This window comes from Myripristis murdjan, chromosome 12 (genome assembly GCF_902150065.1).
Source record: "Myripristis murdjan chromosome 12, fMyrMur1.1, whole genome shotgun sequence".
NCBI classification, from domain to species: Eukaryota; Metazoa; Chordata; class Actinopteri; order Holocentriformes; family Holocentridae; genus Myripristis; species Myripristis murdjan.
The window spans coordinates 6,742,001-6,762,617 of NC_043991.1; the positions used below are offsets into that span (position 1 = coordinate 6,742,001).

Sequence of the window (20,617 nt, forward strand, 5' to 3'; positions counted from 1 at the left end):
TCTACTTTATTTAAGAACGACGGACTTTAGAATAACACTGCAACCCGAGCACGTCACCACACATTATCCATGAAAAGGCATTAATTGGTATGTAAATGTGAAATATTTGGGCCACATCCCAGCACGCTGAGGCGCAGATGCCTGCAGACGTCACAACTACAGCTGTAAATTGTTTTGCGCATGCGCAATGCTGCAGAGGCTGGAAGCTGTCTGCTAGCGGTCTTTGTTGAGACCGTCGCTGCAGCCACTTTCCACGAATCAGCTGTGTGTTTGCTGAGGATCACAGGACGCGTTTGCAAGCTTTTTTTTTTTCTTTCTTTCTCTCTTCGCTCGTCGTCAGACATTGTGAACTTGAGTGAAGTTTGGTGCGTGACGTTATTTCGCTCCGGATGCGTGAAGCGACAGAAGTGAAGGGGATCTCCTGTGTATATAAACAAAACGCACAGAGGCTAGCTGTTAAGGTGGCACGTCAAAGCCAGCTGGGTCCGTCTCTCTCCACATTAGGGAACTTGCAGAAGACGATGGAGGAGACGGCGCATCGCTGTTAGGGAGTTGGAAACGCACTCCAAAATATAAATACATATTATTGCGCACGAACATGAGCGGAGAGGGCAGCTTGTTGTCGGGAAGGCGGCCCATGGCAAGCGAGAGAGGGGGTGAACTTCCCTGCTGCTGCCCCTGCTTCACGGAGGAGAAAGGAGCACCTGCGAGCCAGAAGGGCGACCTGCCACCCCCTCGTCACTTCTCCAGGTCCGACTAGAGAGGAAGAAAAAAACCCCGAGTTTGCAGATCATGGAGACGGTGGGAAAGTTCGAGTTCAGTCGGAAGGACTTGATAGGACATGGCGCATTTGCTGTCGTGTTCAAAGGCAGGCACAGAGAGGTGAGGGCTGTCGTTTATTCTTCACATAGCCTACATCTGCATTTTGTTTTACCACGGGTGCAAGTGCGAGTATGATGCAAATGAGCAGTCACTAAACTAGATGAATTTTTAAGGCGTGAGTCGCCGATGTTAACCCTTTGTTGTTTTTGTTTTCATTGGACGGCCTTAAGAGGCCCTGGGAGCAGACACAGGATGTTCCTGAACACAGGCAGGCAATCGTGGATAATCATCAGATGATGAAATTGTCCACAATTTTGATATTTTTGACTCCCAGCGTTTTGTGCGTTATTGATGCATTGTCATTTATTTGGTGTTTATTGCAGGAATGGTTGGGTTTACGGTGCAGAAGTATGGCTGTGACTATAATCATGACAGGAATAGCCTGTGACCCTAAATTGTTTCCAGAAGATGTAAAAGTGCAAGCAGCAATCGATGCTGGGAGACATTTAACATGTTCAGACATGTCCCATCACTGTGGGTTATGATGCCACTGAAAAACAAAACGTAGCACTAATATGATTTCATTTACATGGCGATTAGAATAAGCAATGTGTTATGTTACTGATGCAGAAACAGTGGCCATAGTTATAGGCGGCTATTTGAAAAAGAGGTGAAATGTTTAATGTGAGGCAGAAACCAAAAGTAACTTCAAATAACCAAAGTAACCTCCTTAACCAATAGGGAGAGCTTTAGCATCTGGTCACCTCAGTGTTTCTCCACCCAGTCCTCAAGGCCCCCTCAAACCTGAAAGTTTTGGATCAATTATTTGTGACTCAGTTCAGGTGTGATGAACATGGATCAGGTATTTAGCAGTAAGGTTTTGGCAAATAAAGCCCAAAAAACAAAAGTGGACAGGTGGGCCTATGGGAGTTGGGGTGATAAAAACTTGTTAGTGGTCAACCAGTAGGAGTTTTTCAATAGCTGATGCCAATATTTAGAGAGCAGGCGTATATATGTAATGTTTTTTGCATCTGATAAAATACAACAATTTAATAGCAAATGAGATACACAATTGCTGAACTGAAATGAACATGTTTTTGACGCTAATGTTGTCTGCCTTGTTTGCTCAAGTAGATCTGCACACTGTTTGCAATGCATGTAATTTAAATTTTAAAAAAAAGTCTCATCTAAATAAATGTCCACAGGTCATCAGACAGCAGCCACACTGACAAGATAGGACTGCAGACATTTTTTTTTGTTTATCGGCCTTGTGAGAGCAGATATCACATGATGCCGATGATCTCAACATGGCAGTTATGAGTCTGATTGATTGATCTGTCTCTGCCGCAGTTTCGATAGATAGATAGATAGATCTACTTTATTGATCCCAAACTGGGAAATTCCCACGTTACAGCAGCATCAATAGAAACATAAAATAAAATTAAGAAGAAGTATATATAATAAAGACTAATTTCTTACTTTTTTTTAGTTTCTTGACCACCTTTGCATTTAAAAGAAAATGGTTTGACACCAACAGTTAAGCCTTAAGACTCAGACTCAGAAATCCCTCAGTAGAGTTAATGTCACAGAATTAGCCCGGTCCCTTGGGGACTGTGTGCAGAGACACTTTGACCACTTCACTGCTAACACGCACATACTGACACATGATGTGGTACAGGGCCGAGACAAAGGGACATCACAAGACATGCAAGACTATCATGACATGTCACGCTCGCTCACTGTGGGTTTGATGTGTCCTAGAAACATGACTGGGAGGTGGCGGTGAAATGCATAAACAAGAAGAACCTCGCCAAATCCCAGACATTGTTGGGAAAAGAGATCAAAATACTCAAGGTATGTCAGATGATCCGCTTGGAAAAGTACTTTATTTTTGCAAGGACGTAACCACCTTAATCACAGGGTTGCAGCAGGTGTTTCCATAACTTTCCATTACAGAGACACTTTGCTAAGGATTACATGCACAATACGGTCTAATTTATTTTACTTGAGAATGGTAACCAGGGTTGAATTTTTTTTTTCCTCACCACCCATGGTGGTGCATAAATCCCCAAATTACCCTTCTACTTCCATTATTTAACTTGCCAACCACACACTGTAGTCAGAAATGATCACTGGGTACTCGGTAAAGTGTTTTTACAGTATAGAAATTAAATTTTATCATCATTTGACTGGTGATGTGAATTTGAGCAGTATTTTTTTTATTATACTGCAATATATATAGCAGATTGAACCATTTTCTGCAGACTTTATAATGTATTTAGAATATTTCAGGCATGTGGTGTGCAAATAATCACTTCAACTTTTTTGTTTTTTCTCCAGGAACTTAAACATGAGAACATTGTTGCGCTGCTGGACTTTCAGGTATGTTACACAAAGTCTCGTGCATCCTAACAGCGTCTGGATCAATGTCAGGGTCGGCTGACGGCTGCCTTTCAAAGCTTTTGTTTACATATATGATCATCTCACTCCTTGCTGGCCCAGTTTTCCCATCGGGCTTTGCTCACAAAGTGGAGCAGATGGTTAGTTGGATGTGACTGTTACACATTGACCCACTTCTGTCTCGTGTAGCCTTAGCAGAGTTTTTTTTTTTTTTTTTCTGTTTGCTGATTAGGGCTTTGCTAGATTTTGCTTGTTTCTGAGCAGCTTGTTTCCACTCAGGCATGTTTTTCTTGTGTCTGCCTTTATGTGCAGAGTGATCTTTGCAAGTTAACGTTTCAGAGAGTACCTGTTTGCTTGTGTCCTGGGGCGATGAGTGATCACGTGCTCCTGTGTTGACGTCCCATGTGCGCTCACATGGCCTGTTCACATCCGACTCCTTGATTTTGAAAGGCTTTCTGGGAGGTTATTGTCTCAACTGTTTTTCTTGCTTCCAGAAGTTCTGAGCTTTGTCTCAGATGCACACTTCAAACTCACTCTAACACAGTTTTGAGTATGCAGTGCAGGGGCTCTCAAACTTAACAGATTTTCATTAGGATGCTAGGATGGCGAATCTGCCTCTGATTGGCTCTAACCGTAAGGAAAACTCGAATTTAGCTGATGACAACTCCACTCCTTATGTTACTGTGAGTGCAACAAAGGCTCTGCACCGCCCCGAAAGCAAAGTCTCCGTTGTGAATTTAATGCGTGAATTCAGCAGCAGCAACTCACCACATAGAAAATGTCACACTTCATATCGTTTTGTTATGCCTCGTCTCTTCCCCCAAGTCCCAAGCAGCCACAAAGAGAATTAAGCTCAATATAGAGAGTGTGAATTTCTTTACCATGTGGAAACAGTGATAAAGATATGGTTGTGTGATGTAGCGTCAGGGTGGAACGAGGCCTGCGTAACAACCACAACACATCTGTCTGGGAATTACTCAATACAAAACCACAGAAACCAAACAACAACTTACCGCCCTAACTAATTACAACATGAGAAAACAAGATCAAACAAAACTGAGAGCCGGTCCAATCATCTCCTCGTCCCCGCACACACCGGTTTATATGAAAGTAGGCAAGCAGACACACCTAAACCTGACATATGTAATACATAAAAATAAACACAAGAATTATGACCACAGTCGTAACAGTTTTGTATTCATAACATGACACGTGAGCTGGGATCTGGACTTTGAGAAGCCCTGATGTACTGTTGTCGCAGAGTAAAAAAATATGAAAATGCAGTTTGCTCAACTCAGTTTAGTATTTTCGGTGTGAATTTGCCGCACCCTGTTCTCCCTGAAGGCAGCGCGCTCGCTGTGGAAAGGGAGGAGAGACTCAAGAGGGGCAACATTAAATGAGAAGTCCATAAAAGCCAAAAATAAACAGAATATCCACCGAGATTCATATCTTGGTTTGTTTCTGTGCTTTTCTGTGCTGGCAGCTTTTCAGATTTACTGGAAGGCAGCAAAGAGGTCCAGGCGTAGGTCACATGACACTGCCACCAGCGGGCGTGTTGCGTCATTTCCTTGTTGTGCCGTTATGTTGAAGTTCATGCAAACTGCCAAAAGCATTACAATGGAGATGAATGTACAGAAGGTGGTGTTAAGTTTTAATATGATGCACTTCTGGGACGCCGGTCTGGTCTCCCTCCCCAGGAACAGGATGTAGTTTAACAAATGAGGCTGACTGTAGCTCCTCCCCCACACTGCATTGTGGGAAATAGTGTGCAGTAACTAGATTCTCAAAATACTGAGCCGACTGAGTTTGTACATTCACATTCTTGAGTGCAGGTGCAAAGCATGTTCACACTATATGCCGTTTTCCAATACAAAAGAGTATTGTTGTGCTTCAATAATTCACACCAAATGTAACCAGTTTGCCTTTTAACAGTTGAGGGAACGCAGGCTGGTCGTGGATTTATTTGTTTAGTGCTTCTGCCTTGTAGTTCACTGCAAAGTAGGACCAAGAAATGTATAGATGCTATAATCGATATCGTAATAGGAGAGTAGACACTGTCTGGGATTTTGGATGATCGTCATATCGTGATTTTTTAGTTTTAAAGGCTTCGTAACAGCAAAGGGATGCAACTTTGTGAACTTACCAGTCTGTTCTAGGCGTTCTGTCGTTTGCCTCTACCTGCTCGGTCATCATGTCCACATCATTAGTGACTGTTTATCAAAAATCTCCCATGTAAACATTTTGTAGAAGCACCAGACAGTCACCCCCACAGTGCCGTCACAATATTGCTATTGAGGTATTTAATTAAAAACACTGTGATGTTTCTGTATTTCTAGTGCAAAGGTGTCATTCACACCGAGGCCATCCATCAGCCTGACTTGAATCCCGGTAGAAAGTAGAAGCTCATCAGATACAGCAGCTTGGTGCTTTAAATATTACAGCATTGCTGATGTTGGGCCCATGGGACAGTGGTTTTAATTTGTCCCCTTTGGTAATATGAGCTGTACTGTATTATAAATCATCATCTATACATACGACACTTGAAACCTAAAAAAAAAAAAATTATAGTACCAGATTACAGCTTCTTTTGCATTCATTTAAATATTTGACATGCACATTTTCATTTATTTTTTTGTATCAATTCCAGTGCTGATTTTAGCCCAGATCACAAATTAGGCCGCACTTCATTCTTAGAAAGCGTTTGACTCGCTACAAGCAAGAAAATGTGCACGTGCGCACACACACACGCACACACACACACACCCAGTGCAAACGCCAGTATCATCTTCCTAGCTCAGTTGTGCACAGCTTTGTGTTGAAACGTGATAAATGAGAGCCGACACTCGCTGCAATCCTCCTGCCTGTAGCCTAGTAACCAGGCTCAGAGGCTCGTTGTGGCAGCACCTGCCACATAGTTTAGACAGCAGGACCCCCTTCCCCCCACGCCAATACACATCTTAATTCACTGGGTTGCCTCTGTTGTCTTTATGGTGTGGCGCTGACACAATGCCCACCACCTGTCAAAAGATCCAGATGACCTTTTTCCCTTTATCCCTTCCCCTTTCCCTTTTTATCAGGGAGTATCTGACTGCCCTGCTGCTTAGTCAGGGATTTCCATTGACTGTGTCAGAAATCTCTGCTTGGAAAGGAAACTGCTGGTGGCTAGACAAAACTGCATGCTTAGGTTGGTACTAGCTACTTCCCAGGAACTGGTGTAACCCATCGGGAAGAAGTGTGTATTTTGTTTTCAGGACATGTGAAGGCAAAGGTGCCAGAACTAGAGAGACAGTTTTGTTTTATGGACTTGCGTCGACCTTTCATCCTCTTTCACCCTCTTTCACCCTTTTGACCCCCTCAGTGGTGCATTATCTAATGACGAGGTGATGTTGTTGTCCCGGCTGCTCGGGGCTTGAGGTGATTTGTGACTGACAGGCGGCTACAGATATCGACTCCTTATTTAGGTCACTACCATTACATAAGCATTTAGTTGTCCCTGTTTCCTGCTGCCCGGTCATTTTGGGTATTTTTTTTTTTTTTTTTTTTTAGGGCTGCATTGAGTTGCGATAGGAAATTGCTGTCACGAATGGTGGCATTTCCATTGACTAGACAGGCTAGTAGGTCCCTGCTGTCAGAAAGATTTGTTAGTCATCATGCAAAGAAGATTATGGCCAGGCTCATCTGTCTGACTGATATAAATAAAAACATTGTTCCATGTGCTCGCAGCGCTCGAAGGGCAGAGCACTAAAAGTTAGAAATGTTTTTAAGCAAAGGAGAACTATTCCTCATGCACAATAAACAGAAACTCGCAGTGCTTCCCACAAACGTCTGCGGAGCGCTGTTTCGTAATCGCACATCTCATTACAGCCAGTGCAGTCCTGCTGTCGGGCGCTGAGCAACTCCACCGGGCCCAAATAAAGGGGTCAAAAAGGGTAAAGTTCCTTGCTCAAAAGCTTCTCATCAGTCGAGGGAATTTGCAACGAGTTGTCATGCTGCTGTCCCTGGCGGATTCATAAACACTCCACTCCCTTATCATTGCACGGCCTGGCAGCAGCACCTCGCTCCGGGCATTGAGCTTCGGCCTTGCTGGGCTTTAAGATTACAGGCTTGTTGTTGTTGTTGTTGTTGTTGTTGCTGCTGCACGGTGTTGTGTTGTGTTGCTGCTGAGCCAGCTCCACTGTAATAATGAGGCCAGTTGAGCTGAAACCAAACCAAGCACTAATCAAACACCAGATCAAAGAGTTACATCGCATTTGCATTTGTTTTAGTTGAAATTTGAGCTGATGCTTCACCCAGAGTGGCTCAAAATGAGTTTCATAGTAGATTTAAATACTTTTTCTAGATTATCAGTGTAAAAACATCCACTGGTAAGAAAAGGGATGGGTTTGGCTCAAAGCATTAAAACAGAAAATGTGACAAAGTGTCCTGTCTTTGGACAAAAAAAGTTTTTTTTTAACCTTGAAGGCCAGATCAGTTAGAGAGAAGGAACATAATGAAGATGGTAATATGAAAAGTTTCTTTAAGATGTGGGTATGGATGCAGATTTTAATGAGGTGGGAGAGACATTTCCACCTTTTAGAAAGCCAGGAAATATTTGGGTGTGCCAAAGTGACCCAGTGTTGTTTTTTTTTTTCTGATAATTTTATGTGTCAGTAATGCCAGGGGTTTAGTTTTCAGTGACGTTTCCACTCATGTCCCGTCTGTTTTGGTCCCAAGTTTGGTTGTAGTATAAATTATTGTTCTAAAAATCCAAGTTTGATGCCTTTATTATGTATAATAAGCAGGATTACACTAATCCTCACATTCTGTTAAGCAGTGGTGTGATAAGTAGTAGGTAGTTTTCTTGCCGTGGAGCTCCACCGCTGCTGAACACAAAGAAAATAAAAAAGCAAATGGAAACCAGATGGTTGGCTCTCAGGTCGGAACCGGCCGGCCCGTTACCGCTCGTCTTCAACAAGCCTCCAAACTGCTGACTCATCTGTATTATTGACAGCGCTCTTGCACCCGACTGGTTGCGTTCAGAGAGATACTGAGATGAAGAGAGAGCGAGACCCCGGTCATCTGCTGCCATGTGATAAGAGGGCCTTTCCAAGTGGGCTGCACTTTGTTTTTCCAAGGCTTGTGCTGCAGACAGGTTGTCTGTGAGAAAGACAGGGGAGGCAAACAGTGCAGAGAAGCATTGCTGCAATTGTAACTTGGGTCATTCTTGTTATTGCACACCAGGTTGTTAGTGGATAAATGGCTATTGATCTTTTTTGGGGCTGTTATAGAAAATACATTATTTTTTTATTTTTTTGACAAAAGCTCTCATTCTCTCCTATTTTCTCTCTCCCCATTTGTTTTTTTGGTAGTACCATCGACAGAAATGCTCAAACTGTTGATGGCTCAGTTAATACAGGGCATAAGTGAAACATGGATCTTTCTGCCTGCTTGTGAACAGAACGGTCGACAAGACTCAAAACGCTGTGTGTCATCACAGTTAGTCTGTAGAGATAGATTGTGTTACAGCAGCAAGTTGTACAGACTTTGCACATTGACAGTAGCAGATTAAACAAAATACACCACTCAACATTAGGAGAAATACACACTTAGGGCCCTATCTTGTGCCACCCGCTATCCGCTGCCACTACCCGCTACCCGCAAATTGCGGATTTAGGAACTTCCGCTATCCCTAAACGGTATCTTGCGCCACCCGCTACCCGCTATCCATTATGCCGACTCCGTCATTTGCGCCTAGAGGTGTGTCCGTGGGCGTGTTTCATGCGCTGTCCCTAAAGTTGCTATCTTGCGCACACACTTTAGGGAAAGTGGATAGCGGGTGGTCCTGACCACCCGCTATCCGCTATCCCTGAAGTTTGGGCTGTTACGAGAGCGCGCCCAGGCGGCTTCAATGCGCGCCCCGACGGAGCCTCGCCACACACACGGTCGGACTGATACCGGGACGCCGCCGGAATGGACTGAGTATATTACTCATATAGACTGTTTAGAGGAAAGACTGTTTTAATTGGACACTATCGCCAGCACGTTTTATTGTTTTATCATAAGCCAGCAGCTGTGCTATATTTTTATTTTTAATATTTTATTTGCCCAATCTACCTTGTCAATAAATTAGTTTACACATAGTTCCACCTCTGCCTCTTGTGTGTGTGTGGTGTGACCCGGGGATTTTACTCAATCAGTACAACCTTGTGACACGTCCACTTGGACACATGTGGCTCCATCTCCCGAATTAACTCGCCTATAATATAATATATAATATGTATATAAAGCCAACTTGCTTTAGCCTCAGTGGAAGCCCTGAGAAAATCTACCTCCCTCTCTCCATCGCGGGTTTAGGATTTAGGATTTAGGATAGCGCATCCTGCCCTTAAAGGCAATGGCACCTGGCACACTGGTTGGTTTAACTGGCGTAACGCCCAAAACACACCTATGCATAATATAACGGGTAGTGCAGGTGTTTTGCGGATAGCGGGAGGTGCACAAGATAGCAACTTTTACTGGGGAACGCCTCTTCCTAAATCCTAAATCCGCAAATAGCGGGTTTAGGGAGTCTGGCGCAAGATAGGGCCCTTAGTGTCCACTTTATCAGGTCCACATGTACGGTCTAATGCAGTTCAGTGCAATAGCTTGGCCATAAATCCTACCTTTTAACAAAGTTTATAATGTTTAGAATGTGTAAAATTAATTCTGTGTTTATTATTGAGGTTGTAGTTTGCAGAGGTCTTGTACTGGACTACATTATATCGAGAGGTGTTTCTAGTTTTTTGTCCTCCCTATTTATAGACATGAGAGGGGACAGAATAGTGGAAACAGCTGTCAGTAAAATGCAGTCCAGTCCAACAGCAGCACTAACTATGAGCTCAATGCCAAACACAGAAGTGAATGAACACCTCTGTTACCGTGACAACAAGGAATCCTGAGCATTACAGGCATCAGGAACGGAAACTTTATGGCACAACAGCTGGATTGGATTGGATTAGACTGCACAGATGGACCAAATAAAGTGGCTATGAGTGTATATGATAATAATAAATGTACACAGCAACCAATTAAGCTACTTTTTTATTTCAGTTTTCCCATTCGGAGTGACCGTCTTAACTTGTGTGTGCAGTAACATGATCTGTCAACATGAATATTACCTGTTCCTTCCTTTTTCTGTCATCTGTCATTAACCATCTGTTATGTGTCCCCCACCCCACCCCCACCCCGTCTCCCTCCAGGAAACGGCCAGCTCGGTGTACCTGGTCATGGAGGTAAGCTTGGTGCGATTTGTTGCCTTTTGTTTGAGTATTGTTGTCGTCTCAGCTTTTGCAGGCAGGTCTGACAGGGCCTGGGCTATAATTAGCTGCGTCCTCGGCCCACGGGATGGGAGTGGGGGTGGGAGTCAGGATGGGGGATGGGTGGGGTAAATCACCTTCAGCCACCGTCCAAACGCTGCAAGGTTTTTTTTGCTATGGCTGGTAAGTTTTAAGGACCATAACAGTGATTTTTGCATGTTTAGCATGCCTAGAAAATGCATCTTCATGTTCTTTTCCCAAAGCAAGCAGCTGTATTTGAGAACTGTGATATCATTTTTCCTCCCTTTTATCCAGCCGTTCCGTTCCACAGCAATATGAAAATGAACTTTCAGAGACTTTAAACTTTCCTGACACCAGTATCCCATCACCGAAATGAAGACGTTGTTTTTTATTTTCCTAAAAGAACTTGATGTGAAACTGGGGCGGAGCGAAACGGTCTCTCAGAAAGCGTTCCCTGGGAAATGTTTGCTTTACATGACAAATGATCAGCTCTGCGGTTTATGTGCATTAATGTGATTACAAACCCAGCACAGGGACACACAAACAGAGAAGCGGGGGTTAAACAAAGTAAGACAAAGGGCAGCGATGACGACAGAAGGAGCCGGTTCCAGTTCACACCAGTGGGTTTGTCGTAGACTGGAGGCAAAAATCAAACAAACAAACAACAGTTCTGTTTGGGCAGATGGATGGCACAAGTACAAAAAAAAAAAATAAAATAAAAAATCAGTGGTTTATGAATGGCGATGACTTTGGATTTTGATTACATGCTGCGTCATCTTTAGGACCCCTGCATGATTTACAAAATGGTTTACTGTGATGTAAAATGTGGTTAAATTGTAGTTTAACAGGACAAATATTCAAAATCGCTGGTATGGTTCTTAAGCTAATTCACCATCCAGCTTGAAATGTGACCAACTTATCTTTACCGGGTATTTTGCACCTTTTTAAAACAGCTCTTGTTTTGGAATCCGCCAGCCACTTTGGCCTTTTGGAGTAAAATTTTAGGCGTTCTCCCCTCTCAACACGATGACAGGTGGCACGATGCTCTGGTCAGCAACTTGTTTAATGGACACAGGCAAATTCATGCAAGCACAAACTCACAAACAAGTGAGAATTATACCGTGCCAACTTGTCTTATAACTGCACATCTACCCATTGGGCTTTGTTGCTTTTTATGTACTTATAACTCACTTATAACTGTACGTAATATTGGCAAAAGTCTTAAAGATGCTTGGATAATTTTGCTTTCTTAGATTCGGTTAAATACTTTTCAAAGGGGAGCTGTAAAGCACTTTAAAGATCACAAACGTGTGGCAATTGTTATAGAAATGAAGTTGCAGAAATAATTTAAATTGGCTGGAAAAAAGGACATGCATATATTATTTCCCTGTGAACTTTTCCACTTTCCGTGATCGTCCCTGTCACATGTCAGCCGCGGCGTCTTGCAGAGGAGAGTGAGTCAGGAGGAAAGCCTTCACAGCCTTCACGCCAAAGCAGCCTCACCTTGTCATTAACACATGCGTCCCGTGTTCATTCATGTTAATGCTGTGAATGAAAGTAACGCTGCCGTTCTGTACGCTGTGCGCTGCTCCTCTCCGGCGCTTCGGTCCTGCCCTGTGTTTTATTTAGCAGTCGCTTCAGAGGCCGGGGTAATGTCAGACACTTCAAGGCCCTGTTTTGCTTCAATTATTCAGCTGTGCCGCGCGTTAGCCCTCCATGTTAGCCATGTCTCCTAATGTTATTCCCTCTCATCTTCCTCTCTCTCTCTCTCTCTAGTACTGCAATGGCGGGGACCTTGCTGACTATTTACACTGTAAGTGAAGCATCTCATCTATCAAAATCCCCAGGAGCTTCTCAGCAGAAAAATAAGGCATCCAGTTGAACTGACCCCATGTGAAACGAAAATGGAGAATTGCTTGTTTTTTGTCTGTTTAGCCCATTGTTCCTTCCCTTTATGCCAAACAAATGATAAAATGCTCTCTCTTTGGTATTTTTATATTAAAATATACAGAATTTTTCTTTGTGGAGACTGGAAAAAGGTGGTGATTTCATTGCGTTTTGGGACGTGTGCATAAAAATTCACACCAATGGAACAAGCAAAGATTTATTTTTTTTATCTCCCCATCAAATAAAACTGCCGTTCGCTCCCAAACTGCTATACCTTTGGGTGTTACACATCGAATGATCTCTTCCCACATTATGTCTCACCCCAGTGCGAAGCAAGATGCTGTTTTATTGCAGCTTTTAAGGTAGAAAGAGTGAAATGGTTTTCGGCCAATAACTTGGAAAAGCAGTGCAACAGACAACAGCCTATTCTCTTCGGTGATACTCGGGAAAATAGCCCATGTATGTCTGTCTGACTTAAAATCAAGATTATTAATGTGTTCTGAGCAAGCGGGTCACCGGCATGTGAATTTTAAAATTTAATGCCAGAGGAGAATCAGATGAGGCGAGTTTTGGCTCTGAGCTCCAGACAGTCGTCTCACAGCGAGCGAGCCACCGTTATCTGTGATGTTTTCTTTTTTTTTTTTTTTTTTTTTTTGTCTGAAGTGAAGTGACCAGGGAGGGCTGGACTGGTTTGAGTGTGTCAGTGAACGGGAGATGAAAGGGAGCGAGGTGATGTAACTGTGACTAATGAGGGGTGTGGACTGCCGTCTGCATGCCACCCTGCCCTGTAAACACGGCGTCTGCCATGTTGCTCTTGGCTGTTGTGAATAATTGTGCACCGTGTAGTGTGTAGCTCCTCCGTCTCCACCTTGATGTTCAGGTCCTGTCAGTTTACATTTGCATCTTAAGCAACTAAAGTGCGAGAGGTGTAGTAGAAAACGTTGAAATCCCTTGATTTCCAGCATCACAAACAACAAATAAAGGAGTCAAAGTCATAAAGCTTAGCCCCAAAACAATGAATTTGACAAATATTTTTGTGTTCCTTCATATAATAATGTTCTTTTAATGTTGACATGCCTGGTAAGACACATTATTCAGGGAGAAAGAGTTGTTTTTTATTTGGTTCTGTTAGATCTGAAAAAAAAAGGGAGTGATTGAACATGGACAGAGACGTATTTGCAGTGAGGAGTACGCCCCGTGCCGTGAGCTCAGGCCTCTGCCCTGTTTGTTTATTTAGACTTCCTGTTTGGCTGCAGGAACAGCCCTTTTGTAGCTTCTGGAGCTCGGTGACACAAACAGGTTTGATGTCACAGCTACAGTCACGTTTAGCCAGCGTCAGTCTAAATTTAAGCTTGGTTTTTTTTTTTCCTGTTCTTTTTTTCTTATGTTATTTTTCTGCAATCAGATTTTTTTTTACTTGTTTTATATATTTTGGTAACACTTTATAATAAGAGTACAACAATTAACGTTAGTTAATGCCATAATAAACATTAAGTAACAGGTAATAAACATTAAGTAACAGTTAACTAACCGTTAACTAATGTGTCTAAGAATCATGTACTAATGCTGTTCATGCTAAGGTATTAATTTATATGTTATTTAAGGGTTATTGTAGATATTATTAACATTAGTAAATGCCATAATAATCATTAATTAACAGTTAATTAACCATTACGGCATTAACTAACGTTAACTAACGTTAATTGTTGTACGCTTAAAGTGTTACCTAAATTTTTTTTATGTATTATAGTCATTTTTCTATAAGTATGCATGTGTAGCTGCGTGAAAAACAAAACAATCGTGGTTGTTAGTGGTTTTATCCACAACAAAATCAAATTTCTGTTATTTATTAAGCACTTTGGTCAGGACTGTGTCAGTATGTGGATTTATGTGGACTTGGGATAGATTCACCTGCCTGAGGCTCCTTCCCCTGCCTTGTTTCTTTTCTCTAACTAAAGGATCGACTGCAGAAACATTATTCTTTAGGTGGATCTTTGGCGTCACGATTTTTACCAGTATCTTTGCCTTTCCTGGTGATAATATTCAGGCAAAATCTGCAAAATAATTGATCGTCTTACTTGTAGAAATCAGATGAGAAGTCATCACCTTTGAGAAATTTCCCCAAAATCCTCATATGTGTTCGGTGTTTATGTCAGAATTCAACCGTTTGATTTAAACTCTGTTATTCTGCCTGTGTTTATCCCATCATGGAAGTGCTGTGTGTTAAACAGCCGAACTGCAGTCTTGCCTGAGGGAGGACTCAGCGTGAAAATTAACCATCAGCCACTAGTGATATATGATGATGAACAGTCGCTGTTGGTAGTAAGGTTTTCCTCCAAATTACCAGCTTCCAGAAGGAGCTCCTGTTTAAAAAAAAAAAAAAAAATTGATGCATTGGGGAAAAAAAAGTGGAAGCTGCAAATGTGTTTTTAGATGCACCAGCCTCTGTGGTCAGTAGATAAAAAGTTGTTTCCTGCCCGGAGTTTAACCTGCGTGTGTGTGGGGGGAGGCAGAGCCAAATGTGTCTGGTCCTCCAGACGTTCAAGACAGGGGAGGGAAACCACACGGCGAAACCCTGGAAAAAAAAGATGAAAGAGGGAAGGAAGGATGAGAGAGAAGGAGGGGGGGGCCGGATGGAGAAAAGCATAGTCCAGCCAAACTTTGAACTATATCACCGCCCTGCCACACTAACATAACAGCATCCTGTCTGTTTTTACGTCAGATGTGTAATCTTTGCATTTTTTCACCCGCTGTTCCTCTACAGCTAAAGGCACACTGAGCGAGGACACCATTCGGGTTTTCCTGCAGCAGATTGCAGGGGCCATGAGGGTCCTGCAGGCTAAAGGCATCATCCACCGGGACCTGAAACCACAGAACATCCTGCTGTCCTACCCACCGGGGCGCAAGTCACACTCCAACAACACCTGCATCAAGATAGGTATGTGTGTGTGTGTGTGTGCATTATGTATGTGTGACCTCAGTGAGTCAAGAGCCTTTCGTTCATAAAGCAATAATCGCTATAATGCGAAGTGTCGGAGTCGGGGTTGTTGAGCTGTTTGGAAACAGTGAGGATCTGTGAGCCTGTGATTTTCTCCTGTGGAGAGGCTTGATGGCTCCGTGGGAGTGAAGTGTGAGGCGTGTGTCCGTCACAGTCGCAGCAGACTGCTATAATCCTCATGGCTCTGCCAAGACCTTCTCAGCTTCCAGACCACAGACAGAGACACACACACACACACAGTACCTGCACACAAGCAGGCACACACACTTCAATAGTTGAATCTTTATAAGAAATGAAATTGAAAATAAAATCAAAGATAAAACAGATGTAAAAGTGAAGAAATACAGATACTATACACTGATTCTTGGGAATTTGGATAAAACAGGTTTTAATTTTGAAAAAAAAAAGTGCGTTAAATTACAAAATCTGAAGGTATATCATTATAGGCCAAGGTCTTGGCTGTTCAGCAGTGTACCGGTGTAACCTCCTCATTTTGCATTTTAGGTTTTTCCAGTTATTAGGCTACTTTGTTTTTGTCAACACCATCACCGTAATGTTTTTTTTTTTTAATTTGAAAAACATATTTTTGTATTAAAGAGACTATTACTTTAATAACTCAACAGCACCAAAGAAACATATTGTAAGCATATTCATTTAAAACCAATATAACTGCCTCTGATGGTGGAGACAGTCGCCTCATTAAAACATACATTTCCAAAATTTATACCACTCAAGTCAATGGCTTCTTGCTTAACAACTTTATTTAACTATTTGGTACAAAAAATAACAATCCTGAGCGGTGATGACTTCAATCTGAGGACAACTGGTTTTGTAGGCCATGGGTCAACATATAATCGTTAAATTAATACAAATTAAAAAATAAACCTATAAAAGAACCTTACAAATGTGCAAAGGACCCCCTGATTATGCCCTTGATTCTTTTTATTCATTAAAATGTTGTAAATTTCCAGCAGAAATAGCATTTTTCTTAGTGGGACATGATTTATCCAAATTCTCAAGAATCAGTGTATAAACATTCATGCACAAACACACACACAATAAAAACATGCACGTTCCCTGTATAAAGGCACACAGTGCTGCTTGCTCACAGCTCACACACAGGTAGTCGTTAGGATCACAGCAGAGTCCTGTTTGTCCACATTTAAGAACTTAATAGTCGACCAAACAGAGAAAACAATCAGCCGGTGAAGCTAACACACCTTCCTTACTTAGTGGCCTAATCCCAATTAGCGTTGTGGTGCACGACTCTCACGCTTTTTGTAATCAGCTCAATGGAAATGACTTGAGGAATCAATGGAAATGACTCCTCTGCTCCATCAATGATGTTATGTTGGACGTTCTGAGGCCTTGAGCAGACAACACTCACGTTTTTCTGCTGAAATGCGAGGTGCAACAGACGGATACAGCTCAAGGCACTGTTCTCTCGCCTTTGACGCCATTTGGCCAATCGGCATAGCCAGAATGATCTAACTGACACACAGAAAGAGTCGATTCTAATGTAGGAGCCATTGAATTAAGGTCGACTGTGACTCTGCAGCTCATCAGAGACACAGAAGCTGCTCTTTTGGAATCAACTCTGATCACTAAATTAGCATTCATCTCCCGGTTTATCATGTGTCATGTTACCGTAACACAGACTTGGATCTCCATTTTACATGCCACACAAGGACAGCAACTCCTGTGTGAAAGCAGTGAATTAATTTTACATTCCTTTGTGTGTGTGTGTGGAGTTGAAAATGAGAAATTTCAGTTGCTGCTACACAGGCTGATTTTTGGCGATTTGTTTCACAGATCCACAAAAATGAGTGTGAAGGCATGGAAAAAATGTGATGAATAGGCTAAGTTAAGAAGATAAATGCATTTTAAGGGTGCGGTGCATATTGACAGGAAGCATCAAACACAAACGTCATCAAACGCACCTTTTTGACCAGATGCATCAAAACAGTTTGACACAGCTTCAGCGTAATATTTTGTGTCGACACGAAAAACGGCGTATGTCAGTCCACTAACCAGCTGATCTGCTATCGGTCCTCCTGCGCTGACGCCTCAAATGTCCCATGTAGAGTGTGCGCCTGAAGGCATCATACCCCTTGGATTAAAAAAAACCCCTTAAAATCTTCCTGTGTGTTGCTCATTGGCACCTAGGCCTAGTCCCAGAGCCTGTTTATTAACATTTAGGCTTATTGTTTGCATTATTTTATTCATCTTTACCAGCGTAAATGATTTGCATCGACCTAATAACAGTTTTCCAAGTACTTTTTCTTGCACTTTCTTGTGCGTTATTATGTCTACATTCCACTTAAGGAAAAAAAAAAAAAAACTTTTCAGAGAGCACTGGTGCATCGTTAAGCATCAGAGAAAGCCATAACTCCCTATAGATTATACCAGGAGAACTCCCGCTCAGTTATTATTGCGACAGTTTTGTAATGTGCAGGTTTTATTGGTTTTGAGAAATGTCATTTCAGCCGGGAGTCTATAGGAGATAATAAGAAAATGATTTGTTTATCAGACTGCTGTGTGCTTTTTGTGCAACCCAGTAGGAAATCAAATGAGTCCTCCGCCCGCATGCACATCTTTAGTCTTGGCTGTTTTTTTTTCTTCTTCTTCTATTTTACTTTAATTTATTTAATCTGCTTGTGATTGCCCTCAGGATCTGCAGATTTAGTGTATAAAGTCACAGCTGCATTCCTTTCTTGCATAAAATGTTAATCCCCCCGTCTCATCCTCTCACTTTCTTGTTCTGTCTTACTCGGTGTCGCTCCCCCTCTCCCCCTCTCCCCCTCTCGCCCTCTCATTCTCCTCCGATCCTGTTTTTCTGGGCTCAGCGGACTTCGGCTTTGCCAGGTACCTCCAGAACAACATGATGGCAGCGACGCTCTGCGGGTCTCCCATGTACATGGTGAGCGCATTTATGACGCTTTTATTAGTTTGAAGAAATACCAAAAAAAAAAAATACATTGGCTGGTGACGACCAAGCAGTTTCAGGTTTGGTGATTTTTTTTTTTTTTGATATTTGTACTTAAACTAAAGTTTTGCCCTGTCCGTTATTAGCAGAGTTTGAAACCTTTCATACCCCACTAAACATAAAAAAGCACTTTCCTCAGTTTAAAATTTTTCCAGAAGACATGACATTAGGGTTTGCAGGTGATGTAGATAATAGTGGACCTGATATAATGCTTATATAGATGCATATTTAATTTTTTTTGGAAGTATTATTTTTGCATTATTGCCTTTTCCTATGCATTTTTTCTATGTATTTTTGATACCTGACATCACGGAGCTTGTCAGCCTCTTAGGGTGATGATGTATAAATATGGTTGTGATTTCCAGTGTTTTAATTCAGTTTTTACTTGACAAAGATGCATTTCGGATCGAAACATTGTCTCTGATAAGATTTGTGGCTTGGAGCAGAGTGGACAAGTGTTACTTTTTCCTTTACTTACATAGTTTTTGATTCTCTTGCACCTGCGGTACGTGATGTGCGTATAATTCCTTTCTTTAGATGAGCGTCCTGTGGAAAATGATCTCTCTCTTTTTTTTAAATATTTCCCCTGATAAGGCTCCTGAGGTCATTATGTCGCAGAACTACGACGCCAAGGCTGACTTGTGGAGCATAGGAACCATTGTGTTCCAGTGTCTGACTGGGAAGGCGCCGTTTCAGGTGAGCGTCACATATGCATGGACCATATGTTTGTTTATTCTGGGAAACAGTGAGCATGCTTGCTTCTTCATTATGGCCCTTCTCGTTCATACTTACACTTTCCTCTCCCGGAACGGGCTGGTTTCACATTTCTTGGTATTGTTTTAACCATCGAAAAGGAAATGGTGTTATCGTGATATTCGTCAGGCCTGGCCATAAACACAGACACTTATGAACACAGCCATGAGCAAACACCATAAATAGAGTCATTTTTTTGGGATTATTTTATTTTTGACTTTTTTCATCAATCAATACTCACACACAAAAAACATACATGGATGAGGGACTGCTAAAATATCACTCAGTATGTAGAATAAGATAGAGCTCATGAGTGCATTTCAGGTCTCAAAAAACGGCTTCCACACCTTCAGGAAATAGTTTTGTGAATTCCCTTTTGCTAAAACGAATCTGTTCCGTCAGGCAAATAGAAAGCAGTTCGTTGAGCCGCCTCCTGAAACATGGGGGCGATGGAGATTTCCATTTTGATAATATAAACGTTGTAGTTGCAACCATGCCTGCATTGAGAGGCTGTTTGATTTGTCACAGTAAGCAAGTGTTGCTAAATTACCATCTGGCTGAATTTTTTATTTTATATTGTGTTGAATTACCTTCATCATTACCACATCTCTAGAAATACAGTCAGTTCTACACTGGAAAACGCTTTTATAAATCAAAATAAAGTTTGTGTGAACTGTGTCTTCCAGCAAAGTATGTTAAAGGAATACTTTTGGACAAAATAACCTTTTCCCAGCTTACTGAGACAAGATGTTTGATACCATTTTCACCTCTGTATGTTCAGTGGTTTGGTTCCTATGGGTGGCATTTTGAGGTTAGCTTAGCATAAAGACTTGAAGTCAGTGGGAGTCATTAGCCTAGCTCCATCAAAGTGAAAAAAATAAACCTTACAGCGTCTCTGAAGCTGTTTTATTTCCACAGTGTGTCGTGTATGTGGAGTATTTTTTGTTGCAAGGCTTCTCTTGACTTTGCAGCAGCGGGTGAAGAGCTCCAGCTGAAAAAAGGCTCTGAAAGGCCGTTGATCTAAAATGAGTCATTTACGCGGGCCGTGTGAGCGTCGCACAAGCCCGGGCTTTTATTTCCTCCCGCTGCCTTGAAATCTCAACAACAAAAATGCACCAGGCACTGAAGTGAAGTGGGCAGTTATTTGGTAAGCGAGCTGATCGTCTGTCTGATTGTGTTTGGATCGACGTGTGTCAAAACAACACCCTCCTGCGCCGCGTCTCCTGGTATTTGTTCGGCACGTATCAGTCTGAGCAAAAATGTTCCACATCAGAGTTTCTTGCCGCCTACTTGTCTGTCAGTCATGGCCCAGCTGGAGGCAGTCACTATGGTTTCCCCCCCCCTTGTCAGTCAGAACGGCTGCCGGCTACAAATAGACGGTTCACATTCCCGTCGCTTTCAGTGAATGACTGCAGTTTCACCGTTCATGTGGGGTTTAAACTGCTGCCAAGGTAGTGCTTACATGACAGCCACTTT

At 42.3% G+C, this 20,617-nt stretch overlaps 1 protein-coding gene across 1 annotated transcript in view; it reads left to right on the forward strand.

Moving 5' to 3' along the window:
• The first annotated feature begins 205 nt into the window (after positions 1-205).
• ulk1b (unc-51 like autophagy activating kinase 1) overlaps positions 206-20,617 on the forward strand; it is a 47,826-nt gene continuing 27,414 nt past the window's right edge. Inside the window, exons 1-8 of the mRNA XM_030065161.1 lie at positions 206-882; positions 2,584-2,676; positions 3,163-3,204; positions 10,440-10,472; positions 12,294-12,330; positions 15,169-15,342; positions 18,249-18,322; positions 18,983-19,084. Of these exons, the coding sequence (XP_029921021.1) occupies positions 793-882; positions 2,584-2,676; positions 3,163-3,204; positions 10,440-10,472; positions 12,294-12,330; positions 15,169-15,342; positions 18,249-18,322; positions 18,983-19,084 (645 nt within the window). The 5' untranslated portion in view covers positions 206-792. The remainder of the gene's footprint in view (positions 883-2,583; positions 2,677-3,162; positions 3,205-10,439; positions 10,473-12,293; positions 12,331-15,168; positions 15,343-18,248; positions 18,323-18,982; positions 19,085-20,617) is intronic.